General features: G+C 37.8%; 2 protein-coding genes across 21 annotated transcripts in view; one reads left to right on the top strand and one right to left on the bottom strand.

The window, feature by feature from the left end:
* The first annotated feature begins 5,605 nt into the window (after positions 1 to 5,605).
* GPR151 (G protein-coupled receptor 151) lies at positions 5,606 to 8,156 on the top strand. Its single transcript, XM_020872607.2, has one exon. The coding sequence runs from the start codon at positions 5,643 to 5,645 to the stop codon at positions 6,861 to 6,863; it is 1,221 nt and encodes a 406-aa protein (XP_020728266.2). The 5' UTR covers positions 5,606 to 5,642; the 3' UTR covers positions 6,864 to 8,156.
* A 1,603-nt stretch (positions 8,157 to 9,759) lies between these two features.
* The window catches only part of TCERG1 (transcription elongation regulator 1), a 52,793-nt gene continuing 34,678 nt past the window's right edge, over positions 9,760 to 27,874 (bottom strand). For 19 of the 20 annotated variants that reach the window (XM_070465580.1, XM_070465584.1, XM_020872441.2 and 16 more), the window contains 9 exons: positions 27,168 to 27,257; positions 24,046 to 24,164; positions 20,508 to 20,658; positions 16,274 to 16,438; positions 15,840 to 16,022; positions 14,254 to 14,433; positions 13,505 to 13,588; positions 12,212 to 12,312; positions 9,760 to 11,022 (listed from right to left, as the gene is read on the bottom strand). In XM_070465580.1, coding sequence (XP_070321681.1) covers positions 10,821 to 11,022; positions 12,212 to 12,312; positions 13,505 to 13,588; positions 14,254 to 14,433; positions 15,840 to 16,022; positions 16,274 to 16,438; positions 20,508 to 20,658; positions 24,046 to 24,164; positions 27,168 to 27,257 — 1,275 coding nt within the window. In that variant the 3' untranslated portion in view covers positions 9,760 to 10,820. Of the gene's footprint in view, positions 11,023 to 11,291; positions 11,388 to 12,211; positions 12,313 to 13,504; positions 13,589 to 14,253; positions 14,434 to 15,839; positions 16,023 to 16,273; positions 16,439 to 20,507; positions 20,659 to 24,045; positions 24,165 to 27,167; positions 27,258 to 27,874 lie in introns of all 20 variants that reach the window. The other variant, XR_011486892.1, reaches the window with a different exon arrangement.

Raw genomic sequence — 27,874 nt, 5'->3', positions numbered from 1 at the left:
CCAGAGCTTCGCGTGTAACATTCAGGGACTGACAGCCCACAGGTGGAAGGAGTGTACTCTCAGACCCCGCGAGCCAGCCACGCTCACCTTGCTGATGAGAAGCAGCTGTTCTCTGGCGTTTGCTCCTCGGCCAGTATCTTGTAGCACTCTCTCCGCAACTTCTCCTTTGTCCATCTCTCCCACTGCCTAGTAGCTCCTGAAGAAAATGGGACTCTTCTACCACAGTGGGTTCCCGGAGGCTGGCATTGGGTTTGGCCCAGGGAAAGTGGCTCAGCAAATATTCACTGAAAGAAAAATAGGTGGAGTCTGGGTTAGCGCCAGGTGGGCCAGGCACCTGCCTGCTTGAAGGCCTTGGAGACAAGCACCTCCAGGGGTGGGAGTGAAGGTGGGGGTGGGGGACCCAGAGAGCAAGAGGAAACCCAGCGATCCCCTCTGCCCCTTCTCTGTCCACCTAGGGATCTAGAACCCCGACTTCTCTTCCAGGACTCATGGAACAGCTCCCCTCCAGAACTCGAGTCTAGGGCCTTTGGTTCCCTGCTAGGACCAGGGAACCACACTAAGTCCACATCGCACACCTGCTTCACATAAGGTCCAAGCTCTGATCCTAGGCCCTCAGCGCCTCTCCTGAACCCAAGCTTGAAGTCTTCCAACTCCCACTCAAGACTATGGATCCCAAGGTACCTATCCCCACACCAGGACTGAGGGATCCCAGACAGCCAGCTCCCTCTCTAGACTCAGGGATCCTCTGTACCCAGCACCTCTCTTGGACTCAAGAATCGGAAGCACCCAACTTCCTCTTAGACCCAGGGTATTCCAGGTCCCTGACTTACCACTAGAGACCCAGGTACATCAGTCCCAGCTCCATCCTAAACTCATGATTCCAGGTCCCCAGAAAAGAAGAGAAGAATACACATTATATTCCCAGTGACCAAGGGCTCAAAACATGCTTATTGAAGTGAACTGTAGTCCATTATTTGGGCCTTGGAATATTGGCCTTGATTGGATCAGTTTCACAACTGTAGTGTTTAGACAACAGTGGGTACCCAGAACGTTCTTAGTGGGGCAGAATAGCAGCATACAGCTTACCAATACTCACTCTGGAACCCTGACTCTAGGGTCAGACCCATGGGGGTCTCTTCCAACTCTCTTATCTAGTAGCTGTACAATCTACATTCCCATGGGGGTGTTTCTTGTTTTTCAGTTGCTAAGTCATTTTCTGACTCTTTGAGAACTCATGAATTGTAGCTCGCCAGGCTCCTCTGTCTATGGTATTCTCCAGGCAAGAATACTGGAGTGGGTTGCTATTTCCTTCTCCAGGGAACCTTCCTGACCCAGAGATCAAACCCACATATCTTGTGTTGGCAGGAAGATTCTTTATCCCTGAGTCACCAGGAAAGCCCCATAGGCAAGTTATTCACCTCTTTATGCCCCAAGGTCATCACCTGTAAGGAGAAAGTAATAGTATTTCTAGGAGCTGTCATGAAGATTTGGGGCATAGAATGCTTAGTGCAAAGGTAGGCACTGAGGACTCCCTCAAAAAAATGGATGTTTTTATTATTTCCCATTCCCTGGATGGAACTGAGCTACAGGATAAACTTTACCTACTCCTAGTGAGAGCTCACACCTATTTCTGCTTTTATCAGGAGTCACTTAAAATCTTAGCCACCAATTTGCTTTGTCTTGGTTCTTTTGAGGTTTGAGCTGGCTGAGGTCCCTTGTAACTTAAAAATTTTTAAAGAGATGGGGGGTTGTCTATGGCTCAGATTTATCTGTTTTATTGTTTTATTACCGTTTCTCAATTTCTAAGGGTTATCTCAGCATCATCACTGCGGATGGCGTCCCTGTCAGGGGAAGGAAGCGCAGACTGGAACCCAGCTGAGGTGCTTGTGGGGGATGGCTGCCTTGTTGCTGGTGTCTTAGCAGGAGTGTGAAAACAGAGGGAGAAGTCTCTGATGAAAGCCCATTTCCAAGCTGGGGAAGCCGAGCCTTGGGGTTCTGAACCCCAGCATTCTGGGGCTCCCTTCTCCCCACGGCCCTTTCCCACCTAGTACTGCCCTTTGGTTTGGTCCTTCCAGGTCACAGTCTCTCCCTGGCTCCACATCATGCACTTTAATCACAGTCTCAGAATGGGATAGTCCTCTTACTGGAGCTCACTCAGCATTCTAAGAGCCATGACATCTGCTCTTTACCTTTCCTCCATCCCAAATAACTCTTAAAAAAAAAATGTTTCATTGAGGTATGATCTACATACCATAAAATTCACTCATTTTCAGTGTACAATTCAAGGTTTTCAGTACATTGTTACAGAGTTGTATAACCACCCCCACAATCCCAACTGATCACGTTTTTCTCACCCCGAAAAGATGCTTTGTGCTCATTTGCAGTCACTCCCATTTCCTACTCCGAGCTCTAGGGAACCACTGTTCTACTTCCCATCTCTATAGATTTGCCTTTTCTGGACATTTCATGTAAGTGGACTCTCACAACATGTCATCTTTGTCTCTGGCTTCTTTCAACTGGCATAGTATTTGTGAGGTTCTGACATGTGGCAGCCTGTATTCCTTTATATTGCTAAGTACTAGTCTATTGTATGAATACAGCCATTTCTTTCTCCATTCACCAACCCGTGGACAGTTGAGTTGTTTCCAATATTTTGGGGTGGGGGTGGTGGGTTGTTTTCAGTTTTTGTCCCAAATACTCTAAATATTTTTACTGTACTTCTCCATCTGTCTCATCCAACTCATTTATCTCCAGGATCCCTTCTACCAAATAAGAAAGGGGGGCTTCCCTGGTGGCTCAGATTGTAAAGCGTCTGCCTGCAATGCAGGAGACCTGGGTTTGATCCCTGGATCAGGAAGATCCCCTGGAGAAGGGAATGACTACCCACTCCAGTATTCTTGCCTGGAGAATCCCACAGACAGAGTAGCCTGCAGGCTATAGTCCAAGGAGTCACAAAGAGTCAGACACAACTGAGTGACTAACACTTATACTTTCACATACTAGGCAAATTCCAAAAATAAATAAAAATAAGGAAACTTGGCAAATGTCCACCAGGCATGCAATTGAATACTATTAAAAAAAAATTCTTTTTAAACAACATGCCATGAAGAAAGATCAAAATAACTTGAATGCATGATATAAATAAGAAAAATGCATAGGATGTAATTTTTCTTTTAGGTTTGTTTGCTAAGTTACACTTATCCTCTAAATGGAAGTGATGTTAAAGAAAAAGTGGATATAAGCTAAATACTGCTACATATTATATTTGACTAATATCTAGATGCACAAGTGCTGATATATCAGAAGATAAACAGAGACTTGGATTGGGCGATGAGGATTGCCAAAGGAAAGAATTCCTTTTTGCTATAAGCACATAGTCTCATTTTGAGTTTTATATCTGATAATCAAGGAAGAAAACTCAAAATTTTCTGAAAACCAATTCTCAATTTGTTCAGGAAACAATGTATATGTTTCTGTGTCTATATACATGCATATAAGCATGTGTGTGTGTGCAGAGAGGGCATGAGCACAAATCTGAAAACTGTTGATAGCTGGAAAATCAGAATGATAATTCTTTGTACTATTTTTGCATTTCCCCCTATAAGTTTGCAATTATTTCAAAATAAAAAGTTAGAATCAAATTTCCATGCTGTTAAAGCCTTCTCGAATTAATTTAGCTTTCTGTTTTCTGTATCTTCAGGAGCATCCCAAGTTTATAAGCCACAATGTAAAGTAGTATTTGTTTCCTTGTCCTGAGCTCCTCTCTTCCATGTACATCGAATAGAACTAGCTCTGTTGTAGCCTGTAATTCACAAAACATTCATTTGCTCTAAGTAGTACTCAAGGTGTTTCTCTGCACACCCTGCCCCCAACCATTTGCCTTCCCATACAATGGTGTGGGCCTCTTCACCCCCAAAAATGGTGCTATTGAGACTTGATATTTCACTGTTCACAGCACTAACCAGAGGTTACGGTGAGTTGCTGGGACAAGACATTACCCCCATTAACTGTTTCATAGACAAAACTACTTCCTAGAGGGAAAGGAAAACAGAAAAGATAATCAAGAACCACTGACAGCTTTCCTGATATTCAGTATGTTTTTATTGAGTCAATACTTGTTGAGTTCTGGGATTTCAGGGAGTTTTTTTGTTTGTTTTTAGGGAGATTTTAAATGTCATCCTTAATTTCCAGAGAAAATCTAGTGAAAGCAGAGTTAGAACCAGAACCTAGAGGTCAGATTCGGAGCTCAGCACACTTTCCACTATACGACACTAAGCATTTCTGACTCAGCACAGAGTAGACCTCAAAATCCTTTCAATTCCACAAACTCTTCTCCATGAACAATTCTAGCTCCTCTGACCTCCTCCAGAGTATCTTTCTGCTGCCTATTATAAAACTTCAAGAGTGGTTCTAGAATCATTTTTTTCTTTCCTCAACTTTAAAATGTCATTTTCTTTAAAATCTCTTAAGTGCCTTCTGCAAATAAATTATTTTTCTTTTATTTCACTTGTCTCCGTAAATCCTTTAGGAATTCTAAAAGAAAATCTAATTCAACATTTGGTTGGCTTAATCATCATCACTTGTTTAAGTCTTCTTAGTATGTAAACTCATTCTAATGCACTGCTCTAAAATCACCTCTAAAAAATTCACAATAGACTAAACTTAGAGTAATCCATAATTAGACTTTTTAATAGGGCTTCTTACCAGCAGCTTTTTTTTTTTTTCCATTATCCAGTTCTGCGCATTTGATCTCAACCAGGTGTTGATAAGGCTGAAGTGGTGGTGCTGTTTAGTCGCTAAGTCGTGTCCCACTGTGGACAATAGCCTCCAGGCTCCTCTGTTCATTGAAATTCTCCAGGCAAGAATACTGGAGCAAGTTGCCATTTCTTTCTCCAGAGGATATTCCCAACTCAGGGAACGAACCTATGTCTCCTGCATTGGCAGACCGATTCTTTACCCGAAGTGGTGGTGAGGGTTGGGTAAAAGAGGAGGAAGCTCATTCCTGCAGCCAAAAGAGGAAGCACCAGTTCTTCCTAGGACAGTGTGGCCCTCCGACTCACATCATAACATCCCTGGGAAACCTGATAGAAATGCAAGTTTGGGGGGCCCTACCCCAGACCTGCTGAATCAAGCCATGCAGGTGATTCTGATGTGTGCTTACGTTTGAAGAAGTGGGTTACTCATATGTGGTGTTGGCTGTATTACAGATGGGGGTCTAGATTTAAAATCAGCTAGTTGAAAATAATTACCTTAACTGGCTCTAGCAACCCCCCAGTAACACAACCCACTTACATGTATGTTCTCATTTATCATTGATGGGTCTATCAGGGAGTTTTTCACTCCGCTGGGCTGACAATGTTATTAGACTTGCTAATGAGCAGCAACCATGAGCTCCTGCTGCTTGTCACTCAATGCAGTCAAGGACTAGCACACACAGCAAAGAGCTTAGCAGTCAACCTTCTTCACAGTCTGCTCTCAGGGAATAAAGGGTGGGCCCAGAGGTGTCATTGGACACTGACGATGACGTGTTGATTTCCTACACCAAAGAGCCAAGGCAGAAAGACAAAAAGCAGCTAACTTTTGCAAGCAGGCGCTAGATGGAAGGGGGTGCACTGACAGCTGCCTTGGCAGACTCCAACACCATGAACGTGTCCTCCGCTCACCTCCACTTTGCCGGCGGGTACCTGCCCTCAGACTCCAAGGACTGGAGGACCATAGTCCCAGCTCTCCTGGTGGCTGTCTGCCTGGTGGGTTTCGTGGGGAATCTGTGTGTCATTGGCATCCTCCTCCACAGTGCTTGGAAAGGAAAGCCATCCATGATCCACTCCCTGATTCTCAACCTCAGCCTGGCTGATCTCTCTCTCCTGCTGTTTTCTGCACCTGTCCGAGCTACAGCATACTCCAGAGGTGTTTGGGATCTAGGCTGGTTTGTCTGCAAGTCCTCTGACTGGTTCATCCACACGTGCATGGCAGCCAAGAGCCTGACGATCGTTGCAGTGGCCAAGGTATGCTTCATGTATGCATGTGACCCAGCCAAACCAGTCAGTATCCACAACTGCACCATCTGGTCAGTGCTGGCGGCCATTTGGGCTGTGGCGAGCCTGCTACCCCTGCCAGAATGGTTCTTCAGCACCACCAGGCATCACGCAGGTGTGGAAATGTGCCTCGTGGATGTGCCCGCTGTGGCACAAGCGTTCACGTCAATGTTTGGTAAGCTCTACCCGCTCCTGGCATTTTGCCTCCCGTTACTCTCTGCCAGCTTTTATTTCTGGAGAGCTTATGGCCAATGTCAGAAACGAGGAACTAAGACTCAAAATCTTAGAAACCAGATGCGCTCAAAGCAACTTACAGTGATGCTGCTGAGCATTGCCATCACCTCTGCTATCCTGTGGCTTCCTGAATGGATAGCCTGGCTGTGGATGTGGCATCTGAAGGCTGGAGGCCCGACCCCACCACAAGGTTTTATAGCCCTGTCTGAAGTCCTCATGTTTTCCATCTCTTCAGCAAATCCTCTCATTTTTCTAGTGATGTCAGAGGAGTTCAAGCAAGGCTTGAAAGGCATATGGAAATGGATGGTAACCAGAAAACATCCACCTGCTTCACAGTCTCAGGAGACACCAGCTGGTAACTCCCAGGTCCTTCGTGACAGTGCTCCATCTCTAGAATCCCCACCATCCATGTCAGAGAAAGAGAAAACTGGCTCTCCTTCCTTCAGCAAAGAGAAAGCCAAGAAGGCAGAGATTCCCATCCTCCCTGATGTCGAGCAGTTTTGGCATGACAGAGACGCAGCCCCTTGTGTACAGGACAATGACCCTATCCCCTGGGAACACGAAGATCAAGAGACAGGAGACTGTGATAAATAGTTTCAAAGCAAAACAAATTGTGGTTATTGTATTTATTTATAATGCTGCTTATCAGTACCGTTGACTTTGCCATATGAAACATAGAATTAATACCATTAGGAATTACAAAAATGCTTTGCAGTCTGCATTTGCAAAATGTACAATTTGGTAAGTAGGACATCATATTAGAATAACTATGTTATCATCTGGCTGTCAAAGATTTAACTGCTGTATTTAAGATGCTTCTGTCACAAGTGATTAGAAACGCCAGCTTTTTTCCCTTTTCTGCAGTGGCTGTTTCCCGGGGTAGTCTGTACGGCCAGCTGTGTACTGGCTGGGGTAGAGCTCATCTGTCAGAGGTGCGGTCTCCTTCCTTTTAGTTTCTTCCTGAACCTGCCAACTTTACCCATCAAACCTTATTTCACATAACCAGAGCTCAAAATCTACTTCTAGGAGATCTAACATGCAAATTTTAATGTTATCTTCATTTGTTTTAGGAATGTTAATTTACTCGATGAAAATTCATAATTTCCATGACTGAATGTTGCAGAATAAGGAATATCCTTATTCTGAGCTAATTTCAAAACATGGCTTATTTCACAGGCAAAGTCTAAGTAAATTCAGACTTTGCCTCATACAAAAATCTGCTTCATAATAAAAATAAATGAAAAAAAAAAAAATCTGCTTCACTGATATTTTTAAAGCACCTCAGTGAGTTTCCAGTTTCTAAGTCTGGGGATTTTAGCAGTTAACACTGAACTTAAGCAGTAAAATTAAATTTGTGTTTCCAAATATATAACCAGTATAATTTGAGTAACAAGCAATAACTGTTAAATGTATAGCATGATGAAACACACCCAATAAAACAATTGATATATGTCTTCCCCTATTAAATATAAAAAAAGATATTTGTCCATGATTTTTGGTTACTCTGTAATGGAATTCTGGGATATTTTCACTGAGGGGTTCTCTCTGGAGAAAACAAAACTGCATTTAGGCTAAGCAATGGAGAAAATATAAAAACATGCTGTGGATGGAATTTTTTAATGTATAGTCTGTGGCTTTATTCTTTATAAATGGTCATGATTTACTTTTTTAACACAGATGATAGGGCTTTTTCCCTTGGTTCATAACACACTTCATTTTAAGGCTCACAAGAGCACATTAAACTACAATAAACACAGGTATCTAAAATACTGTCTTGTGAGGCAATGGTAATATAATGGGATTACCTTTAAAACTGTGATGAACTATCTGAATTAAAGACTTGTGATCATTATCTATAGTAAATGGAGGGTGTAAGCTTTCACTATTTGACATTTCAACTTGTAAATAAATAAAAACATTATGTTTTGCTTCAGAAAGTTTTGGAGACTTAAAAGCTTTGTCTTGAATGCTGCTTTCAAAATTATCATTTAGCACATGGGGGCTTTACAGGAAGGTGAGACCTTAACACTGGCACAGGTATCAGAGAGCAAGGAATCATGTATTCTTAAAAAGTTTGCTGATAAGCACCAAATCAAAATGAAGATACTGAAACACAATGTAACTACAATGACCCTGTCATTAAGAACCTAATGGGGGGGTGTGTGTGTGTGGTAAATTATGAGTTTAGGTATAACATACACACATTACTAATAAAGAGATAAACAAGGACTTACTGTATAGCACAGGGAATTATCCTTGTTATCTTGTAATAACCTATAGGGAAAAGAACCTGAAAAAGAATAGATATGTATATATACAACTGAATCACTGTGTTGTAACCTGACACTGACCTGATACTCCAAATCAACTGTATTTCAATTAAAAAAAAAAAATCCTAATATACAAAGTCTTGACTTGCCCCCTTAAAGAAATCTGCATAGAAAAGTTGGATTTATACCTTATGTGAAAAGTTAATTCCAAGTATTTTACAGTAAAAGTAGGAAACTAAAATAGGTATCATCAAATCATTTTCTTCAGTTTTCTACAGTGAGAAACAGAGCATATTGAGCAGACAAACAATATTATGTGGATTTCAGAGTAACAAAACATTCTAGAAACTTTACCTTTGTAAGACAGTCTTAATTCTATAATAGTTGTTTCTTTTGTCACACATTTTCAGTTTCACTTCAGACTTCAAAGTCACTCAATGGATTTACGTAAAAATCCCATTAATTACCAATTTTATAGGTTAAAATTGTAGATAATCCATTCCGGGTTTCTACATACAGAAAGAAAGAGAAGTCGCTCAGTCAGGTCCGACTGTTTGCAATCCCACTGACTGTAGCCCACTAGGCTCCTCCGTCCATGGGATTTCCCAGGCAAGAGTACTGGAGTGGGTTGCCATTTCCTTCTCCTGGGGATCTTCCTGACCCAGGGATCAAACCCACACCTCCTGCACTGCAGACAGACGCTTTACCATCTGAGCCACTAGGGAAGTCAACTCTACATATAGAGTCCACATAATATCTGTGGCGCTTAATATATTTGAGCTAAGCACTGTATCACAGAGATGTGACTGTGTTTTTGTCTGTGTGTGATGCGTGCCTGGGTCTTTATGCATATAAAACATACTTATTGCCGTCCCTTTTTAAGGTTTTGTTGCCATTGTAGAAGGTGCAAGATAACAGGGAAAATAAATTATCCTATTAACATATTTTTTATTCAACATTTTATTTATGGTGGTGATTCAAACTAGAAATCTACGAAGGAATGAAATAGAGATCTTTCTAAACTGGAGAGGTAAAGCTAGACAGAGTAACTGGGAATCAAAGTTAAGTTTCATGGTATGATGCACTCAACAAACTGAAAGAAATCCAAAAAGGCATTCATCGACGTTAATATAAAAGAACAAGAAAACAGACAAACAAAAATCAGCATCTTCTTGCTATGAAGCAATAAGATATTGCTAAGAGACTGAGCACCAAAATGGTTCTTTACAAATTTCTTCCCTTTTATGGTAAGAGTAATTTATTATATTCAAGCTTTTTAAAATGACGTGATACTCAAGATTCAAACCTTCTTTGCGCCAAATTACATTTGCTGCTGCTTTTAAGAACAGGTTTAAAAGAAGTATTTATACATTATATAACAATAATCATATACAATCCACATATATAAAAAGGGTTGGTTTATTGTAGTTCAAATACATAAACTGAACATTCAAACATCTTAAAATTAAACTTTAGAAACAAAAAATTAACATTCAAATAGGAGTATAGTTTACAAGGAACATCCAAGGAAGGTAATTTGTTGTCTAATCCAGAATATTGATAAAGATCACTTAACGGTGAATAAAATGTGTTTAACCAGCAGTCCTAGTCTGGCCAACATGTTAGTTATGACTGTGACTCCATACCTGAGAAGAAATTACTAAATAAATCTTCTCTTAGGCTAAACAACAAGACTTGGCCTATAATTCAAAGGGGATAATCAAAGCACATAAGTGAACAAATGAAACTAAAGTATTCTTTAGAGACAAAGGTCAAAGTATGTCCATTATAATAATCTTAGCCTCTGGAAGATAAGAATTCAATTTTCAGTGTTTTTTTCTTTTACCCGCTTTAAAAAACAAAATCAAAACAAAACAAACCCTAACTTAGGTTTTTTTTTTTGGGAATCTGTGGTATTTGCATCTTGCAAGTTCAAACCACAAATGCTCTTACGTCTTGCATGTATTATAACACTAGTAGAAAGAACATCACCAAAAGTCACTGACTTCCACATCTCATAAAAGGATGATTTTTTAGCTTCAAGATTTTAGATTTACTAGAGACAGCCTATGTTTGAGTATGTAAGTCAGTCATGCCATACAAAGAAAAGCATAAATATTTCCAAAGTGTTCTCTGTTCAGAAACTGCTCACGGATGCTTCTCCTTCTGCTCATCAGATGGTCTGCAATAGTCTGACTAATGCACATACATGTAAAAACCTGAAAACTGGCTCATGCAAGCGTTTTGAATGAACAGACACCCTGTGGAAGAGTATTCCAAGTTATTTTGTTGATCGTCTTGTGGGCTCTGACGCTGTGGGAGGTGGGGGTGGACCCCGGCGATCCAGGTCATCCACATACGCCACAATCAGTTTACGCCTCTCCTCTGGCACACAGTCTAGTACTAGATACCGTTTGTCGTTCTGCAAAATTTTTTCTACGTCTTTCAGGTGCTGGTCAGATTCCTGGATTAGCTTTTTGGATCTGAAATAAGAAAAGAAGTCCAAGAATTACTTACTGCTGTTCATAGGTCTTTCAGAAATGAGCTGGAAATGTCCATCTAGTTCCTAATTGTGTTTCCATTTTTTTTTTTTTAAAGAAAAATTTCACTGCAGTGGTCACCTTTGTAAGTCGCCTCAGCAAAGACTCCAAGGAGTGAAAGGGCCTCAGAAGCTGAATTACCCTCCCACCCCTGCTGGTGGTCCCTCCAGATCAGGGCTGAGGGTGGGTGGGTAACCTTGCCCGTGCTGTACCTGTTCTGTGGATGAACAGAGGACTTCAGTCTGCGGGGCTGCCAATCCCAGCATCTTTCACAAGCTTTTTCACTTTCACATCTTTCACTAAATTAACTATAAAAATGTAGAAAGAAGTCTTACTTCACATCTAATTTAAAAGCCCAAGCTGATGCAAAACATTAAGGATCCTGACCAAAAAATCCAATGACAAAATCCTAAAAACCACACCCTCAGCACTATCTATCCTCCCGTGCATACCCTTCATTAAGATGTTTCAAATTTTTCTCTTAAAAGAAGAAAAGTTGGAGCATGAAACAAAAAATAGTTTCCTGCACACTGACTGCTAAGCAATATAAAAACTGTTTTCCCGATGACAACTTGTTAGGGGGTGGGGAACTACTGGGTATGTTACAGCCAGATCTTGTTTTAAAGTGCTGATTTTATAGTTTTGAAGTTTTAATTTAAAAGTATCCAGCAAACTGCTTTCATCTGAGAAAAAATGCATTTGCTGAGTTTAAATAGGATGAGTTAAAGCTTTAGAATGAACACACTAAATATTTAGTCTTCAGAGGAGGCAAAGATAATTGACAGTGAAAGATTGTTTTTTTTAAAGTCTCTTCATGAAATACAACTTTTATATATTTGAAAATACTTCTGAAAAAGCAGTGAAGTAAAAACAAAAGAGTGTTTAAAAAACAGATGGGTGGGTAACGCAAAATAAGAATTAACATCTGGGCCCTTTCTTTAAAAAAAGAAAAAAAAAAAAAAAACCAAAATGGTAGATATGGGCTGTACTCAGCCTTTGAGAAAAGTTGGCTTCTTCTTATTCCTAAAAATTAACAATGTCAACATGTGTGTGAATGCAAAGTATGCTTGGCCATCAGAGTAGGACTAGTAAAGACAATGATTGGCGATATGAAACATTTCATTGCACATACCTATATGTTATAAATTTGGTCTCTTTCAAAAGCGTCCTGAAGTCAGCTTTGGCTGTGATGTATTTGTCTCTGATGTATTCTTCAAACTCTCTTTGTTTTTTCTGCAAAAAGACAGTAAGATTAGGGGGAAAATTCCACTAATTCCAAAATTATTGTCAATTATTTATTAAACTAATGACCGGTAAGTCACAACATAAAATAATACAAAAGAAAAAAGCAGTAAGACACATTTCTATTCATGCAACATTTTAATGAATGTAAAATCTGCAGCGTACATTTTAAAGGTAAAAAGCAAGAATAAGAAGCCATGTATTAGTAGCAGCTAATATACAGTTTATGTTATAACTATATATTGGGGGCTTGCTACATGCTGCACTGTGCTGAGGCTTTTATAAAATATCTCCTTTACCCTTCATCACAACTTCACGTGGTAGACACTCTAAGTTCAACTGAGCATTTAGCTCAGTAAGAGAGCTTAGTAAGGGATCAGCAAAGACACACAGAAACTCCGAGCTTTAAAAAGACATTATTAATTCTAAACAATTAGAAAAAGTCAAGAGACTGACTTCATGGATCTCTCAGCTACCCATCTACCACTCTTTTCCAACCATGTATATTTTGTGGTCCATACATCTAAAATTTAATGGAGCAGGAGGGGAAAGAATATTAGATAATGGGCTTTTTAAACTCAAAACCAACCAGGATGGAGAATGATGGGAAGAAGAAAACTAAAGGCCAAGGGACAAAATGGATGGGAATAAGCTACACTTTCCTTGACATCATTCACTAATAAAGAGCCCTGTGAGTTTTTTCCTACACAGGAGTCAGAGTGCACCAGAATGGGGCTTCTACAAGGTTCACACAGCTGAGGCTCCCCTACTCCAAAGTCTCTGGGACATTAAGAACTAGAGATCATGTTTCGTTTTGCTGCTAGCATGGCTGTAAGGGTTAAGCACTTTTGGTAGCCTAGCACCAACTGTCATTCTGAATATATCTAGTGGGACCTGACTATACAATAAATAAAAACTACAGCTTCATTAAATCTCTTAGAAGATCCCAAAACACAGGTGTAAACCCAAGGATTAAAATTTTAAAGTGCCTCTTGTGTTGTCTTGCTAATATATCATACAAGAAAAAAAATATAAACTTAAAACTCAAGATTTATTTCTCATACATTTAAAATTATTCACTTAAAACCATCAACTTCATTTTAGTCAAGATACTAGTGTTGCTGATTAAGCACCCAATTAATATTTATAAACTGAAAATAAATCTCAGACAAAATTTTCTTACCCTGTCACTGGAGGAGAATTTAATGCACCGAGGATCCTCCTTAATGATTTTTTTTACTTCTTTCCATGTGGATGTTAAGGTAATCTTTTGAAAGACAAGTGAATAAAAAAATAGAATTGACTTTTCTTGAGGGGTGATATTGCAGCACATGCATACATCATATCACACAATGATCTGCAATCTCTTGTTAGGCCCAAGTGTAATGGGACTAGTGACGGAGAGGAAGGCAGCTTTAATGCAGTTTCTTTTTGTTGGCTTGCCACAAGTTATTTTCATGGCCATACTGTCAAGTCAAGGTGACCTATGACAATTAACTGCAAACCCTGTATGTCCATGGGCAATATCATAACTGCTGAAGAAACCACCACCGAAAAGAGGTCAAAGAGGAAAAACCTGCAGAGAGCACAAACTGCCAAACACGGGGACCAAGGTCCCAAATTGAAAATATAGCAAAAGAAGGGACCTGTTAAATCTATCATCAGGAAGCATCAATGATCACACACAGGTAAGAATATCTGGAATTACTCGGGGAGTAGATATGAGCTTGAAAACAGTAAAATGAAGTAAGTTGTAAATAGTAAAGAGTATCATTTCATTTAAACAAAAAAATCAGAGAAGAGCCATAAAACCCACGAACTTCAGTAATGGCTCTAAAGACAATGACATTAAAAATCATATCGATATTTTACTTATAGGAATTATTAACAAAGATTCATCCAGATTAAAGCAGAGAAGTAGAGGACTCTTACTGCAGAAGTTTCATCCAAAAGTTGCCTAAAGTGCTCCCTCTTCTTTTTGGTAAGTGCTTCAATGTGTTCATTAAAAAGCTTCTCTTTCTCCTCTCTTTCCAACAAGGATCCAGATTCCCAGCGGTGATCTTTCCGTAGAGTTCTCCGAGTATCAGACCAGGACACATCTGAAGAACGTACCTAAAAACGCAGAATGCTATCTATCACCCGAGACAGACTTATCTTTTTATATTTTGTCAATAAAAGACTCATTTATTTTGTTTAGGAACAATACACTTAATAAAAGAAGCTCCTGATGATTTCATCTGAGCTAAGCAGTCACTGAAAATCTACTTCTTTAAAACCAGAAATCTCATCTCCCAGAGCACATCTAAGCTATACAGTATGGGCTGAGAGGTGAGAAGGATGAAGAGAACTTATCTCCCATAAACCACGGTCCCTAAGAACTTTCAGTACCTAGGTACTTTACTGAAGATCTTACCAACTTCTAGTAGTAGAAATGGATATAAATAAGAGAGGAAATACACGGTCTTACAGCATAAGCAGCTCACCAGACCAAAAAAAAAAGGATTTTTTAAGGTCAAATTGGGACTTAACTATATCCTGGAAGTGACACTTGCACATACAAGCAGGAATGAACATCATTAAGAAGATAAAAGAACAGACAATGTGATAGCTCTGGCTGGGTCAGCAACCAGCAGAAAGGCATGCTTCATGGATAGCAATGGCATTACAAGTTAAGTCACACTGCTGCCAACACAAAGAAATACGGGATGCTGAAAAGACAAAAAAAGTAATAAAGAAGAAAAATATAAAAACATTTATTTACCCAAAAAACAAGTACCTAAAAACATGTCAAGTGAACACTGAACTTGGCACTGGGAATACAAAATAAAAAAGAACTGCCAGGAGTAGCGAGGACCTCACCCTCTTCAGCAATAGGGAAAGCGACAAGAATGTGCCTTTTACAAAGATTTCTGTGATTGCAATAAAGAGGATGAATCTGGGGGAAGCAGAGGCAGGGATAGAAAACAGGAAATAACTGTAACTGCGCAGGAAACAGAAAAAAGGTCACTGAAAACAGACCAGCAGAAGCAGGGGAAGAAATCAGAAGAAGCAACAGAAGTGGTGAGAGGAGCCTTGTTAAAAGAAGTAGTAGGAGAGACAGTGACAGGAAAAAGCAAGCAGAACAGCAGGGTGGCCTGAAGGCATTCACTGTAGGGACAAAAAGCCCTTCATACCTGAACAACCTGGGTAATACAGGAGGATTTTAATTTTAAGTCCCATACAAGTGTATGATGATTTAAGATGACTTCATCAAGGACAATTTTTTAAAAGCTCTGAGACTAAAAGATTATGAAATTTTACAAACACAAAACATCAAACTTCTGAAAATATTAAATAACTAGGTTTTCCTATTCTATTGGTGTTAATACCAAGTACTCAATTTTAAAATACTTTATAGGTAACTTACTAAATTACAACTCTCAGAGTCAATTTAAAGAATATTAAAATGTCCACTAATGAGGTAATACAAAAGATTTCTAATAGTACTTTACAGAAAAAAGCAAAACAGTAATATATACCATATCAGACAGAAGAGCCTTGAAATTCTGGATAGCTTCTTCTCGTTTGTGCTGTTCTCTCTCTCGATCTATTTCTTTTGTTTGTTCTGAACGAGCCTTCTGAACCTCTCTTTCTCGTTCTCGAAGGCTTGCCTCAATGCGGGCTTGCCTTTCAAGCTCTTTTTCTTTTTCTGAGTCTAAGTTCTGTAAAAGTGAAGTTACCAACTCCATTAACATATGACCCCACAGGATAACTAGTCTGCCAAATACAACGTTTCAAACCTAGTTTTTACCAAGAATATACCTAAATACTCGTTCCAAAATTAACCACTAAAGGTTCTATTAGGAATACCAACAAGAAAAATTCTAAACCCTGAAGAAGTAGCAAATACCTTTGTAATGCAATTAACAATTTTACTATTCCATGGTTACATAAAAGTAAACACAATGGTTACCTTGGCTATTTTTTCAATGTACTGTTTGAAAAGGTCTTCTCTCATGGATGAACTATCCACTGCTTTGTAACGTGGATCACTTTCTACTTTGTCTTTTACTTTGCTCCATCGAGACTGACTGTCCAAGTGATGATTAGATAGTAGTTCAAAGAAATCCGATTTAATCTATATTTCAAAACAGGTGTAAGGTGGGAGGAAAACAATATGCCATGAGAAATTCTTCATAAAGAGTTACAACTAGAACAAAGCTCGCGGATTAAAGAATAATTTGTTTAATGCATTTAAAGTGCAATTTAGTTAAAAAATAAGTATCAGAATTGCTCTTTTATGAGAAATTAAAATTCAGGCTTATGAACAAATGGCAAAAATAGCTCAACATCAAGATGGTAAGAATATTTTTAAAAGTAGATTAATACAACTGTTAAAACTAATAGAGGAATTTGGAAACAGCTGCACCCAAACAGCAAGTCTTATCACAAATCTGAAACTTACTGTCAAAAGTGTAACAACAAAAAATAAACTTTTATATTTTGCTTTAAAAAAGAGCAATGTTTTTACCTTTATATGTTTAAGAAAACTATATAATTTCTATGGTCATAATTAGTCATTTCTAAAACAAACAAACAAAAAAACCTATATTCAGATTTCTTGCACTTTTTAGCCATTAAACATGTATGCCTTCACCAGAATATGTGTCAATGAAATTAATGTTCTTAACAAATGAAGTACCAAATTAGTAACATTATACTAAAGATATAATATCAATCCTTTAGTGTCAATATATGCAATACTTAAAAAGCCTCTTCCAAATTGTACTTTTTATTTTTTAATATGAGAAGAAGAGAATAAACAAGCATTTGTTTCTACACACTTTGAGGATCCATTTTAAAATTCAGTCTCATTTAGGTTATTGTGTATTGTTACCAGCAAAGACATCTGAGGTAGCTAAATTCATTTCAGCAGAGGATTCTGACCATATCAAGATCCTCTCTTCCCCGTACATTAAATATGCTATCTCCCCATCTGACCAAGGGAATGAGAAATTAGGAATGGAAACAATTTCCACAGGGGCACAAAATACAATGAATCATTCCTTAGGTCTATTTCAACCCTCTGGTTCTCCCTGTAACTTCATTTCTCCTTAAAGAGGATTAAAAGGGAGGTGGATGTCCTTTTTGGAAAACACTTATAAGGTTGTTAAGAAACAGAGCTTATGTATTAGAGAACTTTCTAAAAGATAAGAACTATTCAGTTGATTTCTCCACTCGCGGAACTGTGCTCTTGACTTTGTTTCGATTAATAAGAAATAACTCATAAACTCAATATTTCTATATAGCAATAAAGGAACTACTTGATGTAATAGAAATGTAACAATTTTTCTGTTCATTTATCTACTTTGTATCTGACACAATGAACATCAAATTCCCAGAAGGCAAGATTTATGTTAATAAAATAGCTAAGCTGCATCAAATAAGAATCTTTCTAACCTATAAAATGTCAATTATCATCAGCAACAATTCAAGACCCTATTGTCCCTATTTCCCTCTCTCTAAAAATGAAAGCATCTTACCAACTAAGCTGTTTAGTTAAGGGAGAAATAGTCTCCTCAGTTAAATGTGTTGTAACAAAAATTGTTTAGCAGCTAATTTGAAAGAGAGGGGAGAGAGAAAAATGCCAACTTTACAACAGGATTAACCCCATTAGGTGCAACTTCAAATCTGCTGTTCCAAAAAATAAATTATTTGAAACACTAATAAAAATTGGTTAGAATAATAATAATAAAATTATTACCAAACAAACAAAAATTCAAGGGTAGCTACTTTGGTAAACAAAACCGTCCAGTAAAAGTTTTAGGGGCATTTTTTAAATAAAACTACCCATGAAAGTTACATGAAAATGATGACTGCACTCTAATTTGAAAAATCCCAACTAAAGAGAAAGAATCTCACCAAAAGTCAGTATCATTCATGATTCCAATGTATCAGTTTACTATTCAATCATACACAGTTAAAATACAATTAAAAGATGTACTCCAGGACTTCGCTGGTGGTCCAGTGGTAAGGAATCCTCCTGCTAATGCAAGGAACATGCGTTCAATCCCTGGCCTGGGGAGGTTCCACATGACTTGGGGCAAGGAAGCCTGCAAGGAACAGCTATCAACCCCATGTACTCTAGAGCCTTTGCTCTAAAGAGAAGCCACCGCAACAAAAAGCCCACACGCCACAACTAGAGTAGCCCTCACCTGCTGAGTCCAGAGAGAGCCCGTGTGCAGCCCGTGTGAATATCCAGCACAGCCAAAAGTAAATACATGCTAAAAAAGTGTTTTTAATGTACTGCCAATATATGTCGTAAGAATATACAGTGGCAGTCATGAAGAGATAAAACTTCATTAGCCAGATACTTCTCAAATTTGAATATAAAATATACATTTAAACCTCTATTTTCAAAATCTAGTTAGTAATTGACTTTGCATTCTTTAAATTGGCTAAGAAGTTTCACTTTAGTAATTTCCTGTTTTTCCCTCCACCAATGTAATAGTACAAGGCTAAACCTTTAGAGAATTCAAATTTTACAATCAAAAGAAAACAAAGCTGAATAATTAAGTTTATACAGATGTAGTGTCTATTCAATGTCTTATTTTAATTAACACATTCTGGACACAACTCTCATTACTTTATAAGAAAAGAACCCCCCCCCCCCCCAAAGTAATGTACCAGAGGCTAAAAGCACCACACAAGTGTAGTGAAGTGTTGCTTATTTGTGTCCGACTCTGTGCGAGCCCATGGACTGCAGCCTGCCAGGCTCCTCTGTTCATGGAATTCTCCAGGCAAGAATACTAGAGTGGGTAGTCATTCCCTTCTCTAGGAAATCTTCCCAACCCAGGGACTGAACCCAAGTCCCCTGCACAGCAGGCAGATTCTTTACCATCTGAGCCACCAGGGAGATGCCAATTCTTTCCTCATCAGAGAATTACATTATCAGTAACTGAACAGCTGTCAGAACGAACTGACTGGCAGGCCACACAGCACAAAATTGTAAAGTCTACTCACTTGTTATAAAACAATACATAAAATAGCTACTGAAAAACATGTTTAGAAAAAGAACATCAGTTACAAATGCAAAACATTCAATTTGTTTAAAACAATCAAATGATATCAGCAAGTTCTTACTAAAAGTCAATCGTAGCAAACAATTCATTGACATGATTCTAATGTAACAGACAAAATGCTTATGTAAAACTCAATCTTCCTCTGAGAAGCACAATCATTTACTCCCAAAAATGTTAATAGTGAAATGATTCTGGAAAAATCTACCATGAAGCATAATAAATCACACAATCAGGAAATTTCAGTTATTTCTGAGAAAAGTCATTTCACCTAATACTGTTGTTATTTTTCAATTAAAGAGGCTTCTTTTCAAGAAGACTGGTGTTACTTCCATAACAATATTTCTTAATAGAATTTGAAATATTTTAACTCTCTGGAATAAGAGGGAAATTTAAATGTCAAGAATAATAAAGCTTCAGAGGTTCTTTTTCTCCATTCAAAAGCACACAGGGTCACTGAGGAGAGCGGCTGCATGTTCTGATGGTTCACGCACCACTGGTGCCACCTCCCTACCAGTCTGCCTCCCCAGTGGTGTGCTCCTCTTCACTCATGACACCGCTATCAAATGACATTTGGAATTCATTAATCTTTAATAGCTGACCTTTAATTCTGATAAGCAATAATTCATATGTAAGATATGTTTACTAAAAGATTAGAAAGTCGCCAAAATGCTATCTTTTAGATGGCAAAAAATATAAAGAAGCTTTTTGAAAAATTTAAACATTACTGCCTATGAAGAACCTTGAAATGTTAGCAGGCAAGCACCAGTGAACAGTCTAATAACCAGTTCTGGATTTAATGGGCATCTTAGAATTAATAAAATATAAAGAAAATCTATGCAGCTTAGTGACACTACTAAATGTGCATTATGGAAGCGGTCAAACACACACATATAAACAACTGTAAAAGTTAACTTTAAAAGCTAGACAGTAAATATGGATCTTGTTATTGGGTTAGCCAAAAAGTCTGTTTGGGTTTTTCCATATATATGATGTTACAGAAAAACCAAATGAACCTTTCAGCCAACTTAATATTTAAGCCCATGAATGAGATTAGAAACAGCACCAGGTTAGTCCCTTCCCATTCATACCCCCATCAATCACACCACTGGAACTAAACCTTCTTACCTTCTCACCTCTCGTCTTCGAATCTTCTTTCTCTTTCTTCCTTGCAGCTGCCACAAATTCATTAAACAAGGCTTCTCGATCTTTCATCTTTTCAATTGCTTTAAATCTTGAATCTTTAGCATGCTTGGCTGCAAATTCACTAAATGTAGCTCTGTAACAAAATGGCAAGTGTGCTAACTTTGGTAGAGCTATTTCTACTTAAAGAAAGGCATAGATGATATCATCTTCCCATTAAGAGTATGTGCCAACAAGACAATGAGTCCCAACATCTACCAATAAAAAGGAGTAAAAGGGCTAAAGACTAAAACTGTGGTTAGAGATCTGTATTACTATCAGCATGATGTTAGGGGGACAGACATCTGAGAGCAAAAAATCTGTGTATTTCAAGAAACTTCAGAGTTCATTTAGTTCTACTCTAAGATGGGACTGACTAACTCTTCCTGAATTAGCTCTCCCTCCAAAAGCAACTATAAAACCAGACAAAATATATGAGGCAACTGATTTCAAGCACTGGACAACAGGTAGAGTAAAACTGAAGTAAGAAGCCCCATGGCCCTCTGCCTCAGGACAATTTCCCAAAATGCAAACAGCTAGAGTCCAAAAAGAGTACAGCGATCCCCATGAGCTAGAAGCAGCAAAGATCAGAGTTGGGGGTGCTAAAAAAAATTGGCAGAGGAAGAAGCTATAGAAAGAAGGTACCCCAGAAAAATACCATTTAGAAATTCCCCATGAATAAGTAGACAGCCAAGACCAAGCTATAAAGCAGCAGAAAAACTATTCCCTGTACCAAACTGCTACATGCTTAAGAGCAAAAAAGAGACACTAGACACTGAGAAGCGCTGGAAAAGGAACAATAGGAGGACAGCAAAATCCGCAAAAGATCCCCAGGGAGACGAAGCTGGAAGTTCGACAACAACAATTCCCACTTTCTGAGATCCACAGTAGCAGCATCAAATCAAACCTAAAATTAAGGTGATCAGCCTGTAATTGAACTGCCTGCTCAAACAAGAATCCACATTCCTGAGATGAAAATAACAGTCTCTAACTATTATTCCACAATTTTCAATATTCAATTAAAAATCACAACACATACAAAGAAACATGTGATCCACGGAGGGGGGGGACCTTAAGCAATAGAAAGTAACCCAAAATACCCAGATGTTGTTTGAGGTATAGACAAATCTTTTAAACTACTATAATTATATTGGAAGAATTATATAAAAATATGTTCAAAGAATTTAAACCATGATCTTAATGGATGAACAATTAGGTAGCTTCAGTAGAGATATGGAAAATCAAGTCTATGAGGGACGATGAAACTAAGTATTAAAGAGGTTTCTCCATGAATAAAAGAAGCATTTCTAAAGCTTTCATATGGTTGGATATATTTCAATATCTGAAGCTTTTCACCTTATTGTATATAGTAAGAATTCAAATACTCCCATGTTTAGCTTATTTTTAGAGGTGAAAAATAAAACTTACTTTTCCCTTGAAAAACCATCTATCTCAATACAAAAATAAAACACTTTATCTCATGTATTAAAGATTAAGTCCAATAAATCTATTTTCTTTCCATGATAAATTAGGTACCCTACTTTATAATTTTAAGAAAAAGTATTACTATGATTAAAGAACAAACTTCTTAAAAATGTAAAATCAATGAACAAGTGAGAATTCAATTATTTAATACATATTTCTATTATTTAAAATAGGTTTAAAAAAAAGGTAGCAAATTTTTTTTTATCAGAACAGACTAAAATTTTAGCATTAGATTCCATAGAGATGTTTTCATGATTCATCTTTTAACTCCAAAAATGCTATTGCAAAGAATTTATCATAGTATTTTGCTACATTATAACAGACATGGTATAAAAGTTCTTTACTAAAAACAGTGAGGTGGATAGTTTTTGGTGATAATGGATGAGAAAGAGTATAATGACTTGAAGTTAACCATAGGAAGTACACCAGAAATTTCCAACAAAAAAGAAATAAGACATAGAAGAAACAGTCACTAAGTTAGGTAATTCTTCCCAGTCATTCTTTTTCCTTGGAATAAACTCCATTGCTTTAGAGTTCTGTGCTTTTGGTCTTTTCCCAATTCAAAGAAAGTCTATGGATGGTATTTTCTCAACTTTAAGAAGTTTTTCCTCTTTGTTTCCTACTTATTAAAATGGGTCCTAATCTCTATGACAGTGTCAAATGCATCAATTTAGCAACACAGCCCAATGCCCCAAGTGCTAAGACTCCCAGTTCTGTGCCTGATGGCTTTACTTTCTGATATAACCTGCAAAGTAAAAATTACTCCAACAATTTTATCTGCCCCAAAAGAATATTAGTAGGGTACTGTGATACAGTAAGATTTAACTTTTCAAATCTACAACAGAGAAATCTCATTGGAGTCTCAATTATTCCCAGATCCATAAAGGGTTTTTATGGATATATTTTGCTGAATCATTTGGAAGTAACCTGTAGACATCATGAGATTCCATCAATAAATATTTCAGCATGCATCTCCTGAGAGTAAATCCTTTTTCTACCGTAATTACAAAATCCAAGAAAATTACTAATCTCTAATCTCATGTAATACCAATTCAACTACCTTCCAAAAAGTATTTTATAACAGAGTCACAACTACACAGACCCATGAATTTTTAATCTTTTGAGTAAGAAAAACGCCCAAGATCTCCTGGAGAGTCTGAAACTCTATTACCCTTAAACAGTACCATTAAACCCAGAGATTCCATGATTCTACCCCATAGTTTCAGAAATTCTCCATATTCTGGGATATTCATAGCAATTTAAAATACTGGAATCTAGCTGAAATTCCACATTCACTCAGTGAAGTGACCTAATGTGTATAAATCTTACTTTCCTTATTTGTAAAATAGGTAGGATATGAGCACTTAAATCTTATTGGCAGTTTTGAAGACTGAATGTGGTAATACACACATACATATGCATGTTACTTTAACTGCATATATGTGAAAGTTCATATATCTAAAATATCCAATAATTGATGATATTATTATGATCCTAAGCATGTACATTTAAAATATCTCCTTTTCTTCAGCCATTACACATATTCAATATATATTAACAATCAACTGGAAGTGTCGAACAATCATCAACACACTTAGAAATTTTTAAAACGAAAGACCCTACATTACTTCAATTCAATCAAAATAATGTTCCTCCTCTGCAATTTATTACGTGTAAATCTTTAAGAAGACAAGAGATTTGTAATCATTCACCAGTTTTAGAGAAAGAAACTTATTCTCAAAGAGAAGTTTTTAAAACAAGGTACCTTCTTGAAAACCAGTGCCTCAGCAACCAGTAAGAGGAATCCTCCAAAGAAAATGTATTAAGAAAGAAGATTCTTGGAAAGCCAGAAATCAATAATCAAACAAGAAGTTTTTCATGTCCCCAAATCCAGAATATATATATATATATATATATATATATATATATATATATATTTAAACTGATCTAGGAGACAATACATACATGCTTTGATATTTGACAGTAACAAACCATATACCTCGGATTAAATTTTGCTTCCTCCATCATTTTTTTGAAATCTTCCTTGGCTTGCATTATTTTGTTTTTCTTTTCCCTCCGTTCTTCCTCTGCCCTGGTCTTTACATACTGATCAAATACCTATTACAAAAACAGCACAAATTGATGTCAGTCTTTCATATTAGTACTCTAAATACCAAACTAGAGAATCTATGAAAAAAAAATGCTATGTAAATATCTGTCCCAAAACAGAAGTATGTTAATTATAGGTAACTCAATTATATGCCAATGATCTATAGCAAATCTCAACTTTGAAGTAAGGACACAGTACAGCTATAACAAAGATTTTGAAAAAGCAGTTTAATCACTAGATCCTCCTTGCCAACTTTACGTATCTGGGGCACTCTTGAAACTCAGTAAAAGGCAAGGAGTGATTTTATAAAGCAAGGGTTAGCAAATCACAACCTGTTGGCTGAATCTGGCCTGATGTCTGTTCCTATACAGCCCAAGAATAGTTCTGATATTTTTAAAGGTGGGGGAAAAATAGAAAACTTAATTACACAAAAAACTAAATGAAATTAAAATTTCAGTGTCCGCTCATTCCTTTACATAAATCTACAGGTGTTCTCACACTACAACAGCAGAGTTGCACAATCATGACAGAGACCACATAGCCCACAAAACCTAAAATATTTATTATCTAATCCTTGATGTTAAAATTTTGTTGACCCTTCCTCTAAAAGGCAAAACCGTCTCTGGACTGGGAGAACACAAGTTAGGAATAAGGCGTACTAGATTGAGAAAATATACCATGTTATCAAGACACAGTCCTTATCCAGGATCTCACCAGCCTAAAAATGACCTGCTCTAGAGGATCTCAATAAACCAGCTGAAATCGTCCCACAGCAGGGGAGTTTTCAACCTCAGCACTGACCAGACCATGTTCAGAAGCATCCCTGGCTGCCAGATGCCAGCAGCACTCCCTCACTGGGGCAAACTACAATGTCCTCCAGTGTAAAAAAAAAACCCTGGGGCTCCCCTGGTGGCTCAGCGGTAAAGAATCCGCCCACCAATGCAGGAGACATGGGTTTGATCCCTAGTCCGGGAGGATCCTACATGCCTCGGAGCAACTGCGCCTGTTCGCCACAACTATTGAGCCTGAGCTCTAGAGCCTGGGAACCGCGGCCGCTTAAGCCCACACCCCCTAGAGGCTGTGGTCTGCAACAAGAGAAGCCACTGCATTGAGAAGTCCGAAACCGCAGCTAGAGAGTAGGCCCTGCTCACTGCAACTACAGAAAAGTCCATGTAACAATGAAGACCCAGTACAGCCAAAAATAAATGCATAAATAAAATTACTTAAAAAAAAAAAAAACCCTGGTTGAGAACCCTGTTCTACAGTAAAGCCAACAATCATTAAGAGCCCACCCAGATGCTAAGAGAGCCCAAAGAGCATTTTAGTACCTTGTTCTTAACCATTAGCAGTCAGGATCTACAAAGACATCTAAGCAAACTCTCCAACATGAAAGTCCTCAGGTTGTGGTAGGAAAAGACAGATGGTAAAATAATTTTAGATGAGAGTTCTGAGTGCTACTGAGAGTAATGAAGGCAAAGACGTTAATCAGAAGGCATTTGGGCAAGTATCTGAATATAAATGATTTAGTAAGTTATGCAAACACCTGGGGGAAGTACATTCCAGGAAGAGGAACTAGTTAAGTACCAGAATATTCCAGTACTGGCCAAGGCATACCAGTGTCAGTGTAGCTAGAATAAATGAACATAAGAGTCTTGAGAAGTTGCAGAGATGAGTATATAGAGAATCTTATAGGCCATGAAAATTGTATTCTAACTAAAATAGTAAGCAGTGCCCATTTTTCAAGCAACAGAATACTGCCTTAATTTGTCATTTAAATTTCAAGATTAGTCTGGCTGCTATGTGGAAAAAGAACTTGACTACAGAGGACAGAAAAGAATGGAGGAGGCAAGGAGTTCAATTAGGCGCCACAATCAGAGTATTTTGAATTAGGGTTTAGTGAGGGAAATGGTAAATAAGAGGTTGGATTTAGAAAAGGTTTTGGAGGTAGACTGTGCTGATAAGACTTGAAATGCACAGTGGGGAAAGTAAAAAATCAAGGCTAATTTACAGGTTCTGATAGGGCCATCAACTGAGTGAAAATGAGACAATCACACACGAAGAGTTTAAAATAAAAAAGATTATTGTGCATGAAATACAGGTGCAAATACATGTGGAAAGTCATGTCTTCCTATTATGAGTCTCAAATACATTTCTGACACAGTGTAAACGTCCTCTTTTCATAAAACGTCTATAATCAGAACTAAATTATTCCAACCATTAAATTACAAATATGGAAGATGGACACTACTATCAAATGAAACTGTTTACCTCAACAGCACTATAGCAAGTGGTTCAACATACTCAACGTTTTACACAGATCAGTGTCAGGGTGGTCCAGGTAATTCAGAAACTATAAAAAGTATTGCAGTGTGCAACATTTCAGAGGAAGCATTCACTGAGATATATGTCACTGAATCACAATGGGAATAAACCGCAGCTCGGTAATAAGGCAACTCTAGTTCTTATAATTCTAGTTCAGCAGAGACCTGAAGTGTCCATTAAATTTATTATGAAAAGACATCCTAACAGTTGCCACTGAAGAGATGTGTGCGTAGAGGGTGTGAGACAAAAACCTGCTGCTGCTGCTAAGTCACTTCAGTCTTGTCTATCCACAACACAGATGCATATATATGCATATGCTGACACACCATAGTTGGGAAGAGTCAAATGTCAAACACTGGAACTATCAGTTGGGAAGAATTGTAGGCAAGTTTTATTCCTTTCTCCTCTTCTGTATTTTGCTATCTTGCTACCTTAAATTTGCATCATTTGCCGAATAAAAATTAATAAATGTACATGAGTTGATTTTGAAACCTTGGTATAACATCAGTATATATGAAACATAAGAACAAAATGTTCATGAGGCAAAAGCCATGTCCATAATGGCAAAAATATCCAAGTATTTCTGAGGCAGAAATGACGACACAGAGGGTCACTAAGGTATGAAACGGTTCAATTTAAAAGTTATGCTGGCAAGGGATATACATTTCTTACTGGTATTTTCATTTTACCTGTTTTCTCTCTTTAGGATTGAGCAATAAGTACCGAGGATCAAAAACTATCTTGTGCAACTCCTTCTCCCATGTTGAAAAAGCAGACACCTTTAAAATAAAAAAATGTATTGCCTCATAAATTAAGTTGGCTCTAAAAACTGAAAGGTCATATAATTTTGCTTGAAATCTATGGGACGTCTACTTAAAAAGGACACATAATAAAAACCATACTGCAGTTTCCATCACTAATAAATGACAAGCAGTGGGAGGCCAGGCAAAAGCAAATTTCCACACTAATTGGCTCTGAACATCTCTATATTATATAGAAATAACACACTTAATTACTCATTAAAATAACCACTACTGTGTGACATTTTAAAAATCAGTACATCAGAAAAAGCCTTGAAGATTTGCATTTTGATTTCCCAAGCTTGCTCTAATCTTGTGAACAATGTTGTGGTATAAAGTTGAACAATTTTACTTACTCAAGTGAATCTGTGAATATAATCAAAAGGTTGAAATCCCTTCTCAATTAAGCTTCATTAATAGTAATATCATAAAGTACCAGTACTCCTTTAACCAAAAGCCATTCTGTAGATATTAAAAGAATCACATTTACCTTACCTATCCCGAGTAGTCCGCCATTCTGTAATGTTAATACTCGTCATATTACTCACCAAAATTTAATGACCCAATAAATGTTAAATGTTATTTGTACTTAAAAG

The sequence above is a fragment of the Odocoileus virginianus genome, chromosome 3 (genome assembly GCF_023699985.2).
Source record: "Odocoileus virginianus isolate 20LAN1187 ecotype Illinois chromosome 3, Ovbor_1.2, whole genome shotgun sequence".
NCBI lineage: Eukaryota > Metazoa > Chordata > Mammalia > Artiodactyla > Cervidae > Odocoileus > Odocoileus virginianus.
The sequence above is the reverse complement of the archived record's forward strand: the minus strand, read 5'-3'. Positions and strand labels throughout refer to the sequence as shown.

Coding starts and splice junctions, on each gene's coding strand:
- GPR151 (XM_020872607.2), top strand. CDS start 5,643: ATGAACGTGTCCTCCGCTCACCTCCACTTTGCCGGCGGGTACCTGCCC.